General features: G+C 39.8%; 1 protein-coding gene and 1 long non-coding RNA gene across 8 annotated transcripts in view; one reads left to right on the plus strand and one right to left on the minus strand.

Moving 5' to 3' along the window:
* The window catches only part of NBEA (neurobeachin), a 642892-nt gene extending 626752 nt beyond the window's left edge, over positions 1–16140 (plus strand). For all 7 annotated transcript variants that reach the window (XM_070471793.1, XM_070471794.1, XM_070471796.1 and 4 more), the window contains 4 exons: positions 10377–10478; positions 12337–12533; positions 13660–13811; positions 15626–16140. In XM_070471793.1, coding sequence (XP_070327894.1) covers positions 10377–10478; positions 12337–12533; positions 13660–13811; positions 15626–15716 — 542 coding nt within the window. In that variant the 3' untranslated portion in view covers positions 15717–16140. The remainder of the gene's footprint in view (positions 1–10376; positions 10479–12336; positions 12534–13659; positions 13812–15625) is intronic.
* A 1635-nt stretch (positions 16141–17775) lies between these two features.
* Positions 17776–21222, minus strand: LOC139036362 (uncharacterized). Its single transcript, XR_011489173.1, has 2 exons — positions 21102–21222; positions 17776–17843 (listed from the first exon to the last, which is right to left on the minus strand). It is a non-coding gene; the product is annotated as an uncharacterized lncRNA (long non-coding RNA).
* Between the last annotated feature and the right edge of the window lie 1309 nt (positions 21223–22531).

Consider the following 22531-nt stretch of genomic DNA (forward strand, 5'->3'; position numbering starts at 1 on the left):
AGGACACCTACTGCTTTCTACGAGGGGTATAGTAAGTATTTCTATTTATTTGATGATGACTGAGTACCCCCTCAGGTTAGGCATCGAGGGGAGCGGAAGCTGAATAAGATGATTTCTTTGTTTAGGGTGATTCCTAAGTGTTTTTTGTTCAACAGTGCTCCCAAAAATATTCCATAGGAAAAAAATGAGGTACTCCAGAGTAAAATAAATTTTAGAAAATACAGCTTATATACTGTTATTCTCTATGTAAGCTCTGAAAGACTCACACAAATATGTCTGTTGATGTTTGCATAAACCAGAGTTTCTCAAGGGCTTCCCAGCTGGTTCAGTGGTAAAGAATCCAATGCAGGAGACACACAGGTTTGACCCTGAGTTGGGAAGATTCCCCTGGAGAAGGAAACAGCAACCCACTCCAGTATTCTTCCCTGGAGAATCCCATGGACAGAGGAGCCTGGTGGACTGCAGTCCATGGGGTTGCGAAGTCTCACACGACTGAGCACACACACGCGCACATGGTTTCTCAAACATGTTTTCCAAGGAACCCTTTGCTCATGAAAGAGCAGTTACTATTCCTGCGAACTGTTGTTCTGAGGAAGCTCTGACGCGCACCATGAGACCCTGTCTTTGCACTTGAAGGTTCTGACTCCTGGCATAGTTGCACACATTATAGGTTTTCCATAAACACTGTTAAATGACTGAGGACCAGATAACAGATTTCCTAGAAATAATTACTGGTTTTAACTACCAAGCTTGTATCTCCTGTAAAATAGAGAATGATTTCCCTAAACTGTTAATAATGGCAATACCTAAACTAGGGTTATTCCAATTATAATTCATATATTGGTCACAATTTTAACAGTACTCTGAAAACATGAGTTTGGGAATATTTATGATGAAACAGCTAAGAATTTCCCAGGAATACTATGTACCTGCCACTGAAATACTATAGAGAAAAAGAAATGTACAGGAGACCAAGGTATAACTGTGCAAGAGCGGGGCATGGAAATGTTCATATGTATATGAAGGTAGTGAGAGAATGAAAGACCAGGTGATTTAGATGTGACCCGGTGACTTATTCTTGTCACCCATAGCTAGAGGTGAAAAAAGGTAGATGAAGAAATTTAAAGTGTATTATGAAGTTGTGTCTCTGAGTGTAGATACTGAATAAGAGAAAGTACGTGTAATTATACATTTTAGCCTCTGCTCCAGGTTGTGAGATATTGGTTTGAGGAAGACACACTGTTGCTTGATTTCCAACCAGCACGACTGATCAGCCACCAATTCTACAGTATACAGGACATCATACTCTAATTGCTAATAAGTTATTTACTCTTTTAAAAACTGTATCCCTAAAAAAAAGAAAGAGCTTTGTTTTTAGCAGGATTCTTGTGTGTGTGTGTGTGTGTATAAAATATATTTGATCTACTTTATTATTATACTTTATTATTCTTAATCATGGTACATTATCACATGTATTTTGTCTAAATGTATTTTTACATATTTCCAAACTTCCTTTTTTGAGACTAGTGTAGCATTCATTACAAGAGAAGTTGAATTGAGCACCAGAGCTGTGTGGTATCTTCCATCTATTATTGACACAAATTAGAAGTTATTAGATATAAAAAAAACTTTATAAAGGAGCAGAATAGTGTTTTAAATCCAACTAATTAACATCTTCAAAATGAAGCTCAGAAATGATGAAAATTATGTTTCCAAAAACAATTCATTTCTTAAAAACTACCATCTGGTAGTAGAGAAGATAATATAATGTCCTGCTATGAGATAAAAATGTTAAATTATAGTAATTATCTGTTAACTACTTTATTTTCTAATTATCTTCTAAACGAAATGATGGTTGACAATTGATTGTATCTTTGCTCCATCACTTAGCAAGAAGAGTGAAATGTAGTAGTATTTAGAGTATTCAAAGTTCCTATGGTAGGAGCTGTGTAATAGGAATGTTTATGTTAATTCTTAAGAACAAAACTGTGACTGATAGATTTGTTAAAATGTAGCATTTTGTTTAAGCTTTAAAGAAAGACAGGATTATCCCTAAGAAATCGTTGCATAATATTACCCATACAGTATTGTCTCCATTTGTGGGGATATATATTTTTTGATTAAAAACTGTCATCATCATTATAAACCTAAAGGACTTTCATAAAACCCACCCTGCCAAGACTTTCCTAGACATTTAATGTGAGCATATATCACATGTTCCATCGTATTTGTTATCCTTAACATAAAAGGGAAGAAATGCTCTTCTAGATTAAACAGGATGAATTGCTAAAGTATTGGCCAAGCAGCAAGCATGTACTGAACATCTGCTGCGTCCTGGTACTGTCTTAGCAGCTGGGAGGGCTGGGCAATCAAAGTCTCTGACTTTCAGGGGTTCACCCAAAAGTCTATATTATAATCTATATAGACTATAAGAGTCACAGAACTGCTTCTCCTGCTTGGAATTATCAAGTGTACTGAGTACTGCATGGATCATTAATTGCTATCAGATAATATTTAGATATGTACTCATATCTACAAAATGTTTAATGTTATATCTTGGACACAAATAGATGATTATATAAAAACTGATTTAAGCTTTTTGCCACATGGATAGTAAAAATCATGATAGTAAAAAATAATAGTCATTTTTAGTAGTTGATTGACTTGACTGATTTGTGACTGACTTAACCTGTTACATAAGGCAACCTCGCAGCTCATGTAGGCATGCCTAGAGAGACCGTGTATGTTGGTCAGTTCACCTTTTGCAGAGGCAGTCAAAGCACACACTGAATTGACTGTCACATCAGGGATCAGCCATGGGTATTTGCCATCAGAAAACTCAAAATATGAAAGGAAAAAGCTTTTTTTTTTTTTTTCCAGTTTCAGTTTAATCTATTCTAGCTACCAATTCACAGGTCAGAGAATCAGGCTATATGTGCTTGCTATCTCATAATGCATTGCTACACAAGACCAAAAAGCTAGTTACGTCTAAATTCATATTAAAGTGTGTGACACAATGCCCTTAGGTTTCAAGGGTTGTATATATTAACCTAGACTTGAAGAGGGAAGTCCTGGCGTGAAATGTAATATCCCAGTAGCCGTTAGAATTCAGGACTTGTCTTGCTGTGGACATTAAATTTGCTTTGTATGTCAGAGGCTGAATCATATCTATCCAGCACAACACCATAATGTGATAGGATTCATTCACTCACCTTATGTGCACATCACTAAAACTTCCTCAAGATAAACCCAAGCACTTTAATAGATGTATGCTTCTTTTACATTGTCATTATTATTTTTTGATGCATAGCTCTATTGGTGTCACAGAGGGAAAAAAATAGTGTCTCTTCATTTTTTTAGGTAAGTTTGAAAGAGTTAATGGCTTCATTGTGTCAAATACATATATTGTTATGACTAACTTGGACATCTCATAAATAAATCTTTTTCTAATTGTCTTTACAGTTTTAATGAATTTGCCACAAAGACAATGAAAATGTGTAAGCAGATGATTACAGAGTTTCAGACCATAAAAGAAACACGCAAAGGCTACCTGACCTAGGTTCCAGTTGAATTAATTATACTGGTTTCATTGATATATTGCAGGCTAATATTCACTGCTACTATTTCAAACTTGCGACTCCGAACATAGACAATTTTCCTGTAGATGTAAATAGGTGCCTGATGAGATAACAGAATTGCAGAGATGTGAAGGACACACGCTTTGATCTGAAGCAGACTCTTACACAAATTGTGAAACTAATTTGGAAGTGATAAAAATTAATTTGCGCACTTTAATTGGAAGCAGGCGACCGCCTGAAAGGAAGGAGAGCAGAGCAGGCAATCTGTGCTCAAAGCTGATTGAATTTTTTGTCAGGCAGGTATCTTGGACTTGGCCGCTTATCCTCCTGAGCCCTTCTCTACAATATATTACAGCCCATCTCTGACTGGTGTTCTTTAAAAGGATCAATGCTATTCCTGTTGAATCCCTGGAGCCCCAAATTTCATTGATCTTGGGACTTGACATTTCTCATTACGTGCTGTAGCTTCCAACGAGATAGTCACAAGAGGGGCAAGTCAACATTGTCTCTTCAGCAGACACTTAAAACACATCAGGGCCTCGGCTCCAAATCCAGTCTGCTTGTAAAGTGTGTGGTTTTAATGTCTATACCAGATACAAGGTGCTGGATAGAGAGCTGGTTGACATTTTTTTTTTTAATCATAGCAACAGGAAACTTTGAAAGAGAATTTACTGTTCATCTTTGCAAATCAAAACTACAAATACACTTTGAGTCATATGTGTAAAAGGTTGTTATTGTGCTTTTGCAATTTCACTTTTGAAAAACAAGCCTTTAGCTCACGTTTGAGCATTATGCAAAACAAACTATGAAACGAGAAGCCCATTGGAAAGGAGACTCCAGCTGTGCACACATCTTTTCCCTGGGCTCCCGTTGTGTAAGCCTCAGCTCTGGACACTGACACTCCTGCCAGCTCCAACCTGTCACTAAACATCTGCCAGATCACGTCCCTTGCTTTGTCTGCATCCAGCCTTCTTTTCAAATGACCATCCTGGTTCCCAGCTCCCCAGCCACCAGTAAGCAGTGGTGCTATAGGGGATGAAGAAAGCTTGGACGAAGAATAACCTGATGATTTCATACATACATATATATAATATATATCTAACTATATATATTATGTATGTGTGTCTATTATATATCTAATATATATGTATTAGAGCATGGAATCTTAGCTAGGGTTTAGTAAATGTTAAACCTCTTCTCATTAGAGAGGAGATGCAGTTACGTGTGTAATAATTCTTACCTTGTAGGGCTTTCTGGGCACCAAAAGACAATGTCCATAATGTAACGCCGCTAGTATAGAGCCCATTCTGCAGGAGACCTCCTCCGTCCCCTCAGCCCAACATTAGGAGACTTTATAGGGTTCTTGACTAAGAAGGGGACTGCTTGCCACTCAGCTTCTGCTTTTCCTTCCCCCTTTAAAGAACTGAGGCTGAAAGAGTCTTTGTCTTGAGCTAGAAGCAATCTAAGAAACAGAAGTGACTAATAAACTCTCATGATCCAGGTGTCTCGGATCTATACCAGTGTGATCCCTGGGCGCCATGCAGAATCACGCCTCCTCGGGAAAGGCAGGCGGATGATACTGTTGATTATTTGGAGAAGAGGATGGTAGCATAGTTGTGTACTGTGACCTAGATCCTAGTCCTGAAGGCTCAGGACTTAAAGGACAGACATCTACCCTGAAATAGGAATGCTCAGGGGAAAATGTGGTCAGTGCCCTCTCTGAAGAAGAAAAAGAATAACTTAGACTTAATGACTAGATAGGTTTATATCTGTCATCTATTTTTTTCAAGTATTCCATGAATGCATGATAAAATGAAACCACATCATGGGACTTTTTCCAACACATGGAATGTTTTTATGTGGGTTACCTTGTGACCTGTGGAAAATGCAGGCCCAGGTGTTTCTAGTACTTGGGCCACAAATGTCTGCAGCGAGCCCTCAGGTGGCCGAGGACACGGTATCTCAAGAAGGGACTCCTCAGGACTAAGATCTTCTAAGCTACCTCAGCAAATGAGGTCTAGCATCATTTTTTTTTTCCAAAATCTTGAAGTCAGAGAGCACTGATGAAAATACCACACCCTTTAAAATCTCTTATTCTGGAAACTCAGGTCAAAAATTCATCATTTTTATATAAGTATAAACATGACTGAAAATACTTTCTGCGGTGATTCTGCAATGACCCCACAAAGGCCAGGGATAAAATCTGAATGTCATATATCATGAGGAGGTTCATTTTCTGACTCCAGCAGGACCACACTGAGGATCATAGAAAATCTCTGCTGTTTTTGTTTAGCTCTAATTTAGAAGAACCCAAGCTTCTCCTGCATATTAGTAGTCCCATAAATGAGGTTTAAAATAATAAGAACCATGAGTAATCTTTACTTTGATCACTTCTCTGAAAGCCACAGCCTATCACGCTGAAAGTCTCTCTTGTCAGTTCTGTGTGGATAGCAGCATCGGATACCTTTGTACTTTTTTCATCATCCATTTAAAAAATGTTGAAATGACTTGTGATAAAAATGAGATGGAATCTGTTTATTGTAAGCCTGGTATATTTGCTCTTTCCAAATACTTGCCTATGAGGAATCTCAAAATCAGATTTTTTTTTTCATTCATAGTAATGCCATCACACAGAGAGCTCTTCTCCTGACGAAGTGACTCTGGAAGGAGGGCAGCGGTGCTCTGGTCCTCAGAGGAGAGGTCTCACCTGCACCCCCTCTGCGCAGCGCCCTTTGACCCTCAGCTACATCCATCAGTTGTGATGTGACACTGACAGAATATTTCTAGGATTGTGAATGATTGTCTGGGTGGGTGACATCTGTCCCTGGCAGTGAAATGAAATATAGGGAATATGTTTACCCCCCGACTCCCGCTGCTGCTGCAGATTCCCCAACTCAAAACCCTGGAATAACATGTTATTTACTCTTCTGTAGTTGAAAGCAGGAAACCATGCTTCTCAGGGACCCTACAAAATCTTCTAATAGTTAAGTTTTGTAATTTACTCAAATGACTTGGGGAAATTTTAATGAAAAATAAAACACTTTAAAATTTTTAAATCAGAGGTAAGCCTTGGAAAAACTTACTTCCTCAGAAAATGTATTACATACTTAAGGAATATGTTTACTATTTTTATACATTTCCTAAATTTCTGCAACAGAACTATATTGCTTTTTACTTTTTCTGTGGCATATAGGGGAGAGGTTTATAAAACTATATAAATTTTATTAAATATATAATTGCAAGATGTTCATGAGTCTCGCCAAGATAAAATAATCACTTAGAAAAATTAAGGATAGTATTACACATAAAATCTTGTCAGTAATTAATCCTCATTTTGCCAGGGAACTTAGGGCATCTTTGAAGCATAAATTCAGAATCAAATGACAGACTAACATGGGCTTTTAGCTTCCCCTCCCACTCACCATCTAGGTAAGAAATATCTCAAACACAAAATGGAAGCTGATGGATGTGAGGAAACACAGAAAACAGTGGGCAGTTCCTGGAGACAGAAGACAGTGGGTCTGAAGGAGGAGATATTGGCAGAGGGAAAGAGTATTGAGTACCTTGCTAGGTAGGGTGCTTTCATTACGCACTTTCTACACAGAATTTTCCATGCATGACCTGTTGAAGCCTTCCCTCCTGCCACGTGGGGCAGGGAATCAGAGCACTGCCCAGGGCTGGATCATTGCCAGGGGAGGGGCTGACCCAGGAGGCTGGCACGAGCTCCAGCCCTTGGGCATTCACTTCCTCCACCGCCTTCTTCACAGTGAGGGGAGCGCAGCCCAGGAAGCAGAGGACGTCTCTCTGAGAGATGAGATGGAGGAGGGGGTTCAGCCTGATTCAGAAAAAAGTATGAGTTCACAGAGAAAAACAGGCTAGCATGCAGGATCTCAGGCAGCATAAAGGAAAGATCACAGACTCAACAACCAGATGAAGCAGAGTGAACAGAAAAGAAAAATACAGAACTTTCTTAAAAGTCTTAATATTTTCTAAAATATGAGAAAGGGGACATTAAAGTCACTGGTAATGTTCTGTATTTTTAAGCTGGGGGTGAGTACAAGGTAATTCATTTTATTCTCATATATATATATATATATATGCTATAAATATTTAATATATAATTAATGTTTTTAATCTAAAAGCAAATGAAAATACACATAGTTGTGTGGAAGCTGCAAAGTTGAATTTTTTAATTATCAATAAAAAATAGTCTACAATAATATTCCTCAAACTTAACTAATACACTGACCCCTTTTAAAAAGTACAAAATTATTACTAACTCCCCAAAAATCTCTGACTCTAAGGAATGTGTTCTTGAACCCCTTGAATCTAGTTTGAGAAACATTGACTTAATTAGCTCATCTTAATCTTTAAGTGCATTTCAACTTTTAATTGCTGCAGCATAGATTTTTGATGGTGGAGAGAGATTTCATCTTTACAACTGGTTAAAAATTTAGAGTATCATCAAAGTGCAAATCTGAAATTTAGAATTTTTCATAAAACTTTTCAGTCTCAAGAAAATAGCCACAGATCCCAGGATACACAGACCATAATTTGATAAATACCAAGAATTCTGGAAGAGTTGCAGTCAAAAGGCCAAGTTACAACATGACTTCTCAAGCAGAAAAAGTAATAGTCAGTGATACTGACAACTTAACATGAAATAATGATATTTTTATATATGCACAAAGGCTTATTTATGTATAATACTTGTCCTTTGCTGAAATTATATTGTAGAATCAACTGAACAATACATCCAAGATGAATAACAAAATCATACAAGTCTGCTGGAACTATTTAATAATTAAAGAGGCAATATAAGGCATTAATAAGTGTGATGTTGTTAATGAAAAGTAGAAATAGTTGGATATTACAAAGCATTGATAAATATTTGTTGGATCTGACATGAATAGTCCAGACCCAAATGGTATTGTTAATAAGCATTTCATGTCCCTCTTTCTGACCACCTTGCCTTCAGCAGAGTTTCAGTTCAGAGTCTGTTGGTCATATCCTGCCCTGTACCACTGACACTGGCTTTCTTTTCCCATGTACCAAAGCAGCCACTCCAGACTGTACCCAGGATGGCAGCATACCCAATGCACCTTCCAAAATTCCTCTCTGAATTTCTGTTGTTTCCTCTTCCTCCACACTTTTGCAGCAAGACTATGGCAATCCCTCATTTCCATCTCAAAAGTGGCTTCTCCGAATGACTTTCCCAGCAAGACATCACTGGGCAAGAAGCCCTCTCAACTTTGCTGGTCCTTCTCACAGTCTTACATGCATGCAGTTTATTCACCAGTATTCTGCTTTTCTCTCCATTCATTTGTGGATTTTTTTTTTTTTTTTAATCCCATTTCACTCTGTGCACCCACGTTTGTTCTTCACACTGTCATTGTTGAGTGCCTCCAGTGGTCAACCTGGGGAAGATGTGCCATGGTTGTTTGATGTGTTCTAAGCAATTCCAGGTTATAACTTATGTCTTTTTTATACTCCCAACTCCTAACCGGCTTAGAAGACCTGTCACTTGGAAGGCATGCACTCAGTACAGAGGGCAAAGCACTTGGCAGTCAGAATGTTGATGCAGATAATTCAGCTGTGCGTTCTTGGCCAGGATCGCACCAGTACAGTCAGACGGAGAATTAAGATGATCATCTGATCGTCTCTTCTCCAAAAAATCAAAGCACCACAGCCTGTTTTGTTGAAGATCTTAAGGAACATTTTTAAAGGGGTAAGAGCAAGGGTTGCAAAATTTACCTAGCTCTGGGTTCAGTTCCAACACTTGTTCCTATATGAACTTGTGTAAGTTGAACAACCTTTCAAAGCTTTGGAGTTCTATAAAATAGAAACAATAATTGTACCTTCCTCCTATGAATGCTGTCATAATTAAATGATATTACCCATGTAAATGTTTTGGCAAGCTTGATTTCTATTTCTTAACAGTAATCAAGAAGAAAAAGCAGTATTTCTCACCACTATCATGATGTTATAAGTACGTCACATTTGTTGACTTAGCCATCATCTAAGCATCCTGAGTCAAAGCTATGGTTTTTCCAGTAGTCATGTATGGATGTGAGAGCTGAGCCATAAAGAAGAATTAATGCTTTCAAACTCTGGTGCTGGAGAAGACTATTGAGAGTCCCTTGGACTGCAAGGAGATCCAACCAGTCAATCCTAAAGGAAATCAACCCTGAATATTCATTGGAAGGACTGATGCTGAAGCTGAAGCTCCAATACTTTGGCCACAATGTGTAGAGCCAACTCATGGGAAAAGACCCTGATGCTGGGAAAGATTGAAGGCAGGAGAAGAAGGGGGCAACAGAGGATGAGATGGTTGGATGGCATCACCAACTCAATGGACATGAGTTTGAGCAAGCTCTGGGAGACAGTGAAGGACAGGGAAGCCTGGCATGCTGCAGTCCATGGGATCACAAAGAGTTGGACACAACTGAGTGACTGAACAACAACAAAAGCTTCCTATGTAGTAGGCACAGTAGGTTTCCCCATTTTGCAGATGAGGAAAAAGCAGAGAGGTTAAGTAACTGCCTCATAGTCACACAGCTATTAGTAAATAAATTTATTTATTTATATTATTTATATATAATTTATTTATTATTTATATAAATTATATAAATTTTATATATAAATAAAATTTATTATATAAATTATATATATATAATTTATATAAACAATAAATTAATAAACATTAATGATTGTTATTTTTAAGTGTTCGATTTAATGGTGGAGCCCTTCATTCCTGCTGTTGGTCTGTAGACGCTCACTGCTGTTGTTCCCTTCCAGGTGACTATCCTGCTCCAAGAGCTGTCCTCACGGGCCATGACCACGAAGTTGTCTGCGTTTCTGTCTGTGCAGAACTTGGACTTGTTATCAGTGGTGCTAAAGGTCAGAAGACATTTCTTTCATTTTAGGTCTTTAAAAACTGTACTGTTTTCACAAATTAACCATGATTTATGACTTATTTCCTTGAGGAGGCTCTCTGTAGACAAATGCAATCCCTAGGTTCTTTGCAGCTGTTTAGTTTTATTAATATTTGCTAGTACTAATATAAGATAGATGTAAAATTTTATGAAGTACTTTGTGGTCACCAGCATTCTAGCCAGAACACTGGTAAATCAAACTGCAGCACACGCATCTGATGCAGTCATTACAAATCACACTCAGCAGCCAAGGGGGAGAGAGCCGTGATCAGGGGGACCACGGGGGCTCAGGCGGTTCACCAGACAGAGGCCTGGGTCCGCCTCCCTCCGCTAGTCCTTTCTTCTCAAGGTTGGGTAGGTGGGAGAGGAAATATGATGACTTAGTTCTTTTGGCTTTTTATGGAGGAAGTACTGCTTCGGGAGAAGTCAGGAAACTTCGATTCTAATTCTGGCTCCGATACCAATTCTCCATGGAAGGTTCTGGGGCAGGAAGGAATCTAATGCTTAAGAGAAACTGAAAGAAAACCAGAGGGGCTGAGTGTGGTGAGGACACCACGGAGCTAAGGAGACAGAAGGCTGAAGAGGCAGGAGACCTGAGGCACAAGGATTTGCAATTTGTGTTTGTTTTGAGCATAGTAGGAAACCATTGAAGGTTTTTAGCAAGATGATGAGATGATCAGATTTTGTTTCTAGGACCTTATTCTGACTGCTTTATACATAAAGGATATGATGTCTGAACGTAGGGACACTTTGTTTTTGTATTTAAGAGTAAATAACCCAGGGAGGAATACAAAAGCTATTTTCAATAAGTTGCTTTTAATGTCTGTTTTAGTAATAATATGTATAATATCATTCTATTCTGTAAAGCAAAAGAAAGAAAAGGAAAGGAAAATACAAGACACATAATACACATAGGGAAAAAAAAGTAACTTTCTATATATGATGGTTGATATTACAAGTGATTGCTATTTTTCTAACTCTTCATATTTTCTGGAATGTACATCTATTACTTTAGTAATCAGGAAAAAATTTGGGTATAGCCTCATAATGTCACTCATTTTGAAAAAGATATATCTACTGAAATCAATTGATTGAAAAATAGGAATGAAATTCATACACAGTTTTATGGAGTATTTCTAAAGGATATGGGGGATAGGTAATACCAAACTATGCTAACCAATTATTTTTATGAACTTGGCTAGTGAATATTTTATCTCAGTGCTGTTTCTGCCTGAGGCGGGGGAGAGAAACAGTTGAAGCAGAATAAATCATTCCCCATACTACTTTTACGTTCTTGCCCGATTCTTCATTTATTTGAAACAGTGTTGCTACAGTCTGAATTACTTGATTAATTTTCTCAATTTTGCCTTTTACATTTTATGTATAGACTATGGAAAAGGTACATTGATAGTATGTATTTTTATGTAGCACAGTGTTAAAATTTTGATGATACTAAAGAAATTTAGCAATTGTTTTGATAATTCCCCCAAATGTTCTAGAGAAAAATTTTCTAAACACATATGAAGAGAACACTTCTGGGACATAGAGTCTCTTTTATTCTCATGTAATATATGGACTGTATCCTGTTTTAATGAATATTATCCCATGAAGGAAAAGAGCAAGTATTTACCTAGATGAAAAGTTTGGAAGACACATGTGTGTGTCATGTAATAGTTGTCTCTTGATATCTAACATCAGTGCTTGGCTCTTGCCAGCATAACTTTCTTTTCTGCCTCTTCCTACAAACCTGAGTGTATATTCAAGTACTGATTGCGGGTTTGTGAGCGTATTATGACTGGCCATTGCTGTTCCCTACTCTGCAGAGGGCCCTTGCCTCGTCCACACAATCACTGGAGATTTGCTCAGAGCCCTCGAAGGACCAGAAAACTGCCTGTTTCCACGCTTGATTTCTGTTTCCAGTGAAGGCCACTGTATCATCTACTATGAACGAGGGCGATTCAGCAATTTCAGCATCAATGGAAAACTTTTGGCTCAAATGGAGATCAACGATTCAACACGGGTAAATCTGCATGTTCAGTCTAACTAGGGACTGAGCCAAGAGGTTAAAGATTGACTATTTTGCATTCAGTGACTCGTAGTAGAAATTCTCGGGTATCCAGGTAAAGGTGTATTGGTTTATAAAAACATATAAATTCATATTGATGATGCTTTGAACAAAGCCAGAGTTCATTTAACCTCAAGTAGTTAACTCAGTAAGTTGAACTTTGAAGGTGACAGCTCTTGTTTGTTTAGAGGTTAGACCCTTAAGGGGGGCTTCCCTGATAGCTCAGTTGGTAAAGAATCTGCCTGCAATGCAGGAGACCCCAGTTCAGTTTCTGGGTCAGGAAGATCCACTGGAGAAAGGGTAGACTACCCACTCCAATATTCTTGGGCTTCCCTTGTGGCTCAGCTGGGAAAGAATCCACCTGCAATGAGGGAGACCTGGGTTCGATCCCTGGGTTGGGAAGATCCCCTGGAGAAGGAAAAGGCTACCCACTCCAGTATTCTGGCCTGAAGAATTTCAGGGACAGTATAGTCCATGGGGTCGCAAAGAGTTGGACAGGACTGAGCGACTTTCACTCACTCCCTTACTAGACGTTTAAGGAGATTTTTCTTAAACTCCCCTGACAAAAAGCTGTTCCTACACTGCACTCTCCTGACCTTAAAAGTGAGTTTATTGTCATGGAAACTTATCTTTCGAACCCTGTACCAAAATTACATACTGAATTGCTCATCATTCAGAAATGAATTAGAATTTCTGGTTTATCATTATTAAAAACAGTTTTGAAATGTGTTCTGCAATTTGTTCTAAAAAGTCTTGACATTGTTAGCATTCAGAACTTAACAAGCATCATGTTACTTAATTCTCAAGTTCTTTCTGAACTAGATTGGTAATATTCTTTTTAGAACTTCTGTTACTTTGTAACCTAAATTGTTTTAAAGAATCCTTTGTTGTAAGACTTACTTTGATGAACTTTGATAAATTCCACATTGGGAAATCTATGGCTTAGACTTTAGAAAACTTGGACAAATGGCTAAAAGTAGATGATAATGACAAGGGACCCATGGTAAGTGCCTTTCAGTAGTGACCACTGGTCATTTGGGAAACACTGAAAGAAATGGTTGCTTTTCTACCTTCTCTGAAGGCCATTCTCCTGAGTAGCGATGGGCAGAACCTGGTCACCGGAGGGGACAATGGTGTGGTGGAGGTCTGGCAGGCCTGTGACTTCAAGCAGCTGTACATTTACCCCGGCTGTGATGCTGGCATTAGAGCAATGGACTTATCCCATGACCAGAGGTGAGCCATGTCAGGGAGAAATGTAATCACTCAAGAGTTGTCATTGAAAGTTCCTTAGATTTTACCAAGGGTGAAACGTGTGATGAAAAATACTCCAGCATCCAGATGGAAGAGAGTGTTGTTGAAAAGGGTGAGGAGTAAGTACTTTAGGATTCTGGTAAGAAGGAAACAGGAAGAGAGGATAAGGGGAAAAAAGAAAGAAATGAGTCTGGAGAAAAACAGACTCATCTAGACACTTCCCAAGATGTAGAGTTATCTTCACCAACTTCTCTGTTCTCAGATCTTTACCTGGTCTCAGACAGGCCTGCCTGGCTTCCATAATGTGAAAGACACACATTTTTTTAGCAGAGTCTTGGCTTGAGGCATAGGTCTAGCTAAATGCAGCCAAATGCAAAGTTCAGACTACAGCTGGCCTCTGTTTTACAAACACAAGGCACCGGTTACTTGAAACAGTCTCTACCCCCCATTTGCTTATTCACACATTTCTCATTTATGTTATTTTGTGGTATTTGATGTATTGCCCTAAGATACTATAATCTTAACTTGGAAAGAATCAGTAAGAATGTTAATAAAGGAATATAGTTTTCCATTATTCCTCAGTTTGCAACAGGATTTTATTATTTCCTAAAATTTGCCTTTGCATTTATTATGAAGTGAAATGAATATTTGGAATGTAAAGCCTAAATTTTCTAAATTTAAAAAATAAATATTAAAACTATATAATCTTAATATGGTAAATAATTTCTCATTTTTGCTATATATCTAACAAATAAGAAAAGTTTATTAAGCAACTCATTTCAACTATGTGTATATGTCTTCTTTATGAGTATTGGTTTTAAAATAGTATGAATATTAAGATTTACATGATAAAGCATCTTCACACTATAGTAAAATGATACTGAAGTCATCAAGAAAAGCAATAAAATTTAAGTTAGCTTGGGGAAGGGATATTTGATCTGCAGCTCAACCTTTTTTTTAATAAAACTTAAGCAGAGTATTCAAAAATGCATAGTCCATATTTGTGAAAAATGGGAGTGGTTTACTGTGTAATTATTTGTATATAGATTCATGTTTCTAAAGTATTGGAAATAATTTGTGTTCTTAAGTATTTCAAGATTCCCCCTGGTATTCTTATCCATTCATGTATTCATGTTGCAAACATTTGCTGCACCATCATATATTAAGGACTGTGCACAGTCTGAAGGATATAAAACAAGACCACTAATCCCAAAGAGCTCCAATAATCATAATAAATACATATGAGGGAGGCAGGAGCGCAGGAACAGAAAAAGGATTAGCTCTTGTCGAGGGGTGCGGGGGGCAGGAGTATTTATGAGATGCTCATCCTCTCACATGGGTAGAGTAGATGAAAGCGCACAGGGCAAAGCTGCATTCGTGTTAGCATCTCCCAGGAGGAGTGAGGAAAGATACTAATCAAGTTTCTATTTCTTTTTCAAGCTCATCCCTAATTTCAGTTATTCTTGATGTTTTATAATGCCCCTGATATGTTCAAACAGTAGTACATGCACATGAGTTACAAACTGACAGATAAACAGACAGTGAAGATGCTGTCCTCAAAAAGGTGTTTATCTGATGAACTGTGGGATCAAGTGGATAACACTTGGTCCAGCAGTCCAGGTGTTTGTTGGATTGAGTCAACTTCTCTCAAGAGAACCAAGAATAAATTTTAATCCCGTCTCAGGACACACAAAACAAAAACTTGGTGAACTTTGAGATCATGCTATTGTTTAGCGTAAAGTAGAACCATATCAGTGATTTTGTGTCTTTCTTAACTACTGTCTCTGCTTTTCCAGGACTCTGATCACTGGCATGGCTTCTGGTAGCATTGTAGCTTTTAATATAGATTTTAATCGGTGGCATTATGAGCATCAGAACAGATACTGAAGACAAATGAAGAACCAAAAGCCAAGTTAAAGCTGAGAGCACAAGTGCTGCATGGAAAGGCAATATCTCTGGTGGAAAAAAAAACTTGTCTACATCGACCTCCATTTGTACATTCCATCACACCCAGCAATAGCTGTACATTGTAGTCAGCAGCCATTTTACTTTGTGTGTTTTTTCACGACTGAACACCAGCTGCTACCAGGCAAGCTTATATCATGTAAATTATATGAATTAGGAGATGTTTTGGTAATTATTTCATATATTGTTGTTTATTGAGAAAAGGTGGTAGGACGTGTCACAAGAGACTTTTGACAATTCTGAGGAACCTTGTGTCCAGTTGTTACAAAGTTTAAGCTTTGAACCTAACCTGCATCCCATTTCCAGCCTCTTTTCAAGCTGAGAAGAAAAAAAAAAAACCACGTTTGATACTTTGTACATCAGATGCATCTTATTTAAAGGGATACTTTTGTAAAAGTAAAACCTTGTATAAAGAACAAAACGTTTCTTAATTTTATTGTGGAGTTACAACTTGCATGTTCTTTAATCCCTATGTCTTGATGGAACAGGTGCACTGACAGTAGGAAATAGTAAGATCTGTCCAAGGACACAGTTTGTATGAAAGGATTGAATTTGGGCTCAATCAATAATTTTTCACGTTTTCACCAAAATATAGTTTTCACTTTTTAATCAGAATTCCATCCCTCTACGTGAAATTTGCTCATAAAGCATTTGGATACTAAGCCATTATTTGCCATTTTTTGGTACTTTATACAAAGAAAATTCAGCCCTACCCTTCGTAATCTGAAGACACAGCAGAAAGGGGGCTTAGAGATGAGGTCCTGGTTTTACTGTGTGAGTAGGAATCCCGATCGTTAGTTCCTTAGTAATGACTCCCAGCCCCCGGGCCACTCTTCCAGGCTCATCCTGCTGGCTTAGCGTGTGTACATTAGGGGAGGAGATCTGATGCTAACTTTTCCTGTTTGTTTGTTTTTGCTGATTTTTTATTTTTCTCTCTCTTTGGTTCTTGAATAGCTTAGTTTCTTTAATAAATAAGTCAGACTTTATTATAACAATAACTGAAGTAATTCTTTTAGGTTCTTGTGCAATTCTCACCTAAAGCCACATTCTTAGCCTAAGGCACTTCATCTTTTATGATATAAAATGACGCTATCAAATGATTTTCCATACATTGTACTGATCAAGTTATACACCCAGGGGTATATACACTTTATTCATGTTTCTTCTTTGTATATTTGGTGACCGTATCGTCATAGATGTACATATTGTGTCGGTAGGGCTATGAGGCATGTTACAGGAATGTAATTTTCTCAGAACTTACACTCACTTGCAGTCATTTATTTAAAAAGATAAAACAAGATAATGGGTTCTTTGTATTGGCACTTTGCACCAGAACCATATCATTATTTATTGATGTGATTACTTATTTGTTATCCACCTTGTACTAGTAAGTTTTAGCACTGAATTCCTTCTTCATTGTTGTTTGTATTTATGAGATTCTGAAATTCTGGGGAATCAGCGTAATGATTAAGTTATTCATCACCAGGCTGTAAGCAATATCTTGAGTTTGTAGCTTAGAATTGGGAGGATAATGAACATCTGGAAGACAAGTTCATTTCATCTTGAGATCATGGTGAAATATTTTGGATATATAAATTCCTTAAGCTATTGTAACCATGTTTTATTGCAAAGATGTAAAATATGCCAGATGTGTGTGAGTTGGAAATCAAAAAAAGAAAAATAAAATATGCAAAGAATTCACTGATTGTTCCACATTTCATTGGACACTTCACTTACATGCATTCATTATGTTGTCATACAAGTTGAAGAAATCAGTGTCACCTCATGGAAAGGCGCAGAGCATCTAAGAACATGAAATAGAGTCCTAATGATGGTCCATAATTCGCTGAAACTTGAGCTGCTTGGCTTGACCATCTGGCAGGGGTTTGGGGCACCAGCAACCCGAAGGAGCCAGTTTTTGTCATTTCTTCTGCACAATCCAGTTACTGACACAGATGGTTCCAGGTATTTTTGCCACAAGTTTCTTTGCTGTAAACATCTTTTCCATGAAAATTTTTGCTGTAACTAATTGTCCATACGGTAATTTTGCTGTGAAAGATAAAATAATGGAAAATAGAAGAGGGGCATTAAGAACAACATAATGAAACATGAACAATGAGTAACAACTTTTTTTTTTAAGTAATGGCAAAATATAAACACTTGAATACATTTAAAATGTGTGTAGATTCATGGTAATACTGCTCAAATAACTGATTTTACTTTGGAGGCTGTACCTAAACACTTGTCTCCTATGTCTTATGTTCATGGTATTTTGTACTTTTTTTTTTTTTTGCTTGTTGATTTCATTTCCTCATTCAGCATTGCACTTTTTCCGTAAAGTGTCTTGCTTCATTAAAAGATGTACAGATGATCACTTTTCAAATTCTAGGATGCATATTTGTCACTTAGCTCTGTACTGGGCAGTGAAGGCCTTCTACACCGCTGTGCGCTCTACTAGGATGTTGTCACAGGTCCGCTGATAGAAGTTCCAGAGTTCTGTGGGAGATGTGAGTCCCGGTCTGCACCTTCCTTCCAGGCCCTCGGCCTCTTTCTCCTCCAACGTAATGTGTTTGAAAAGAAGAAATGTAACACTTGGGGCAAATCATCATCGACTGTCGTGATTCGTTTTCTGTGTATCAGGCAGTCAGCTAGGTCATCTTTTACGACAAAATCACCTTACGTCAGTTAATTATGCAGCTTAATTATTTGCTGCAAATAAGTTGACTGCAAAAAACGCGGGAGGCGGCCACAGCCAGGGGCCTTTCCAGTGAAGTTTCAGGGAATTTCCAAATGCCAGGAGTGCCAGAGGCTTTAAAAGAAGGACTATTCAAAGCCTGAAATTCCTACTCTCTGCCCACCTTCATCCCGTCGGAAGAAGCGACGCCAACAGTTTTAAGAGCTTCTCATATTCTGGGCATTTTCAACCAACAAAGGGCTGGGTCACATCGCTGGACTCCTCACTCTGGAAGTAAGTTTCTAGTACTCTCATCAGTTAAAATGGAGCTAATTGTCTCTACGTTGGGGTGTTTTAAAGCCTAAGTCAAGCTTTGGCGAGCTCGCTGGGCAGGTGGCCATCGCCTTCCACAGTCTAGGGGGCGCCTTTCATTTTCGCTGTTTGGCGTCGCTTTCCCTGTTTATCTGCTGTGGATTTTCTGGGGGTACCTCCTCCTCCCCTACTACTCATGTGACTTTTCTTTTTTTTTTAACTGGCACTCAACCCCTGGGCCCTCATGGATCCATCCTGGTCCCACCACGTTGCTGCCTTTTCTGTTGACCCCGGTGCTTGGTCAGGGGTAGGTTTACCAGTGACCTTCCCCAAAATGTGTTTTCTTTTAATAATTTTATTTGTTTGATTTTGGCTGTGTTGGGTCTTGGTTGCCGCGTGCGCCTGCCTCTAGTTGCCGGGGAGCAGGAGGTTCCTCCCTAGCCGCGGTGCGGGGCTTCTGGTGATTCTCCTGTTGCCTAGCGGGGCCTCGAGGGCCCACGGGCCCCCGGAGCCGCCGCAGGTGGGTTTAGAGGTTGCGGCTCCCGAGCTCCAGAGCACAGGCTCAATAGTTGTGGTGCACGGGATGTGGGATTCTTCTCGGCTCAGGGACGGAATCTGTGTCTCCTGCCATCGGCAGGCGGGATCTTTACCACTGAGCCACCAGGGAAGCCCCTCACCAATTTTTTTTTTTTTTTTTTTTGTATGCTGAAGCTAGGGAGAGAGACGACTTCCCTTTCTTACAGTGTCTGGACTGTCACCTACTAACCTGTTGCTGAGAAACCAGGGACTGCCAGCAACCAGTTTTCCACTGTGTAGAGAAAGCCCATGTGCAATATAGAATAAAGCTATGAGAGGATGCCAGAGCTGGAACACTTGTCTGCTAGCCTCGAGTCCCTAGGCACCCAAATTGCCCTCATTCTTAGAGGCGTCCCAATTCTAGACTCCTGCTTTATTCGATAGCCAATGTATACTCCCCCCACCCCACCCCAAGTTGATCAAAGCTGTATTTTTCGGTGCTTGAGAACAAATCAAAGCGTCCTTAATTAATACAATTCCCTGCCCCTGGCTCTGCTTCGAAAAACGTGACAAATCCAAATTTGGTGGTAAAGCTGCATCTATTCCTAGCCTATGTATGACCCCACGATCTCATGTTTAGGTAAAGATCCAAAAGAAACCCCTACTTCCATCCATCAACAAGACATGGAAAAGAATGCTCTTGGCAGCTTTGTTCCTCGTAATCAAACATAGATGTTGACTTAAAAATCCCATCACAAGAGAGTGCAGACTCCATGTTATATGAAGTACAAAGACTGGTGAAACTGATACGTGCTTTCAGAAATCAGCATTGTGATTACTGGATGGGAGATAGTGACTAATTAAGGGCCATACAGTTTCTGTTTCTCTGGGCTCTGGGGCTTTGGGGCTCGGCGACTGTGTTGTAGAGTGCTGGAATCCTTCTCAGCTGCATGTTTCCTGCAACTGCATTCACTTTGTAAGCATTCACTGAGTGGTCCAGTAAAAATTTGTGTCCTTTTCTGGTGGAAAAAAGAAAAAATATAATTTTAAAAGTTAAAAATTGAGACTTTTCCTGGTGGTCCAGTGGTTAAGATGTTGCCTTCCAATGCAGGGGATACAGGTTCAATTCCTGGTTGGGGATCTAAGATCCACCATGCCTGGTGGCCAAAAAGGCAAAACATAAAACAGTAGCAATATTGTAAAAAAACAAGAAAATGTAATAAAGACTTTAAAAATGGTCCACATCAAAAAAAAAAATCTTAAAAAAATAAATAAAAGTTTAAAATGTATCCTGCCTCATGCTGGCTCCTGTGACTGCTTTGAATTTGTCAGCCCTGAGCCAGTTCTGTCCTTAGCCAGTGCCCACAATCTTCACCTGCCCCTTTCTCCTGTGATTTTTAGGTCTGCTGTCTTGACTGTCCCATCTTGATGAGCACCCTTTTTTTCTTCTGACAATGGCTTGGCACCATGCCACCTCTTCCAGGAAGCCCCCATCCCCACGTAGCTGGTACCAATCTCTCTGTACACAGGGTTGTTTGCACACACACCTCTCCTTTTGCACCATCTCCCTTCCACTACATGACAACTCAACTGCCAAGATTTTTCCTTTTGGTGTTGCAGGTATTCAGCACACAACCACATTGTCACTGTCATTTATGTGTCTGTCTTCCCCACCGGACTGTGAACTGACATGCTAAGCCCTTGAAAATGTTGACTGAATGAATGAATAAACTAGTGAATAAGTAAATGCATGGGTCATGTAGAGGAAAAAAAAATAAACTTGAAGCCTTGGGTCTGAGCCCTACCTCTCCTGCTCGCTGACCTTGGGAGGGTAATGGAGAGTCTCTGAGGCTCGGCTCTTCAGGTGTGCTGCATTCTTTCCAAATCATGATGGGCTGCCTCTCCGTGAAGTATTCCCCCTGAACGGCGAAGCCCTCAGGCACCAGGTGGAGGGTGTTTATGACGTGGCCAAAACTCACAGGAGGGGTTGTATTGCGTGTGTTCTTGGATGGAATCTATGCTCTCTGTGGGAGACTGAGCCAGCAGCTTCCCGCTACCACCTGCAGACGTAAATCTGTATTTCAGGTCTGTTTAGCACCTAGTAGGAAAAGAACAATGCCCTTTGACTGAATTCCGTTCTTCTGCGGCGCCCCTTTCTGATCACACAGAAACAGAATGGGAGGTCACTCAACGCTGCCGGAAGAGCCAGCTCCTTATTCTTAGCAGGGCCTGCCCTGGGTGATCATTCTTTTGGACGGCAACCTGTTGGTGGTTAGAGACAGAACCCTGGTGGAGACACCTGTGGTTAGAAACTCAGATGCCTCTCTACAGACTCCCTCCCCTCCGATGGCAAGAGGTTCCCACAGAGATTTTTCTGAAAGCAGAGGAGACCTAAGCTATGCCTGGGACAGGGGTGGAGTGGGGCTGGGGGTACCCCAGGGGAGCATCCCTTAGGGGTGTTGTTGAGGGGCTTCCAGTTGTTGAGTGGTCATCCAGTCCACTCATCTCTTTTGTCCTACTAGGCTGCTGATGGCCAGAGGTCAGGACCTCTGCCTCCGTCAGTCACACAGGCAGTAAGTCAGGAAGTGAGGGCAGGACTTGCCCGTGGGGCCAGGATTTGGGACACTTGTACCTCCTCTCCTTGGGCTCCGCAAGCCCTCCCGCTGCCTCTCAGGACCAGATGGGGAAAGGTGAACAGGGTCCCTCCAGGAGCAGCAGGGGTTTCTGATGGAACCCATGTTCTCCGTGGGTGAGGCTGAGCCAGCAGCCTTCGCCGCCTCTAATGGATCTGGTGCTGTTTAACCGCCTGGTCATCCTCCCCGCCCTCATCCAGCGCCCAGGGGGGCAGAGTTTGGGAGGAGGGGGGGAGAACCTGAGCACCCACTGCCAGCGCCAGCAGCTGCAGTTGACCATGGTCTGTTCCCCCCGTGGGGCAGGGGAGGGCACCACCCTCATATTCCCCTGTGTAATTAGGCCAGCACTTCCCAAGCCTGATCTGAAAGCCCAGGATGAAGATGGCCTTGGTCGGAAGGGAAATCAAAGGGCAGAGATTGAGTTTCTCCTCAAACTAAACTTGTTCAACTATTCTTATTCTGAGATGATGCCTTTTGTGTGTGCTGAAAATTTCCTTTCAAATGAAAGTGTGGAAACTGTAGATAGTCATTTTTCATGTCTTTCTTGGTCAGATAAAGTGAAAGTGAAAGTTGCTCAGTTGTGTCCAACTCTGCGACCCCCA

Source organism: Odocoileus virginianus, chromosome 8, assembly GCF_023699985.2.
Source record: "Odocoileus virginianus isolate 20LAN1187 ecotype Illinois chromosome 8, Ovbor_1.2, whole genome shotgun sequence".
Taxonomy (NCBI): domain Eukaryota; kingdom Metazoa; phylum Chordata; class Mammalia; order Artiodactyla; family Cervidae; genus Odocoileus; species Odocoileus virginianus.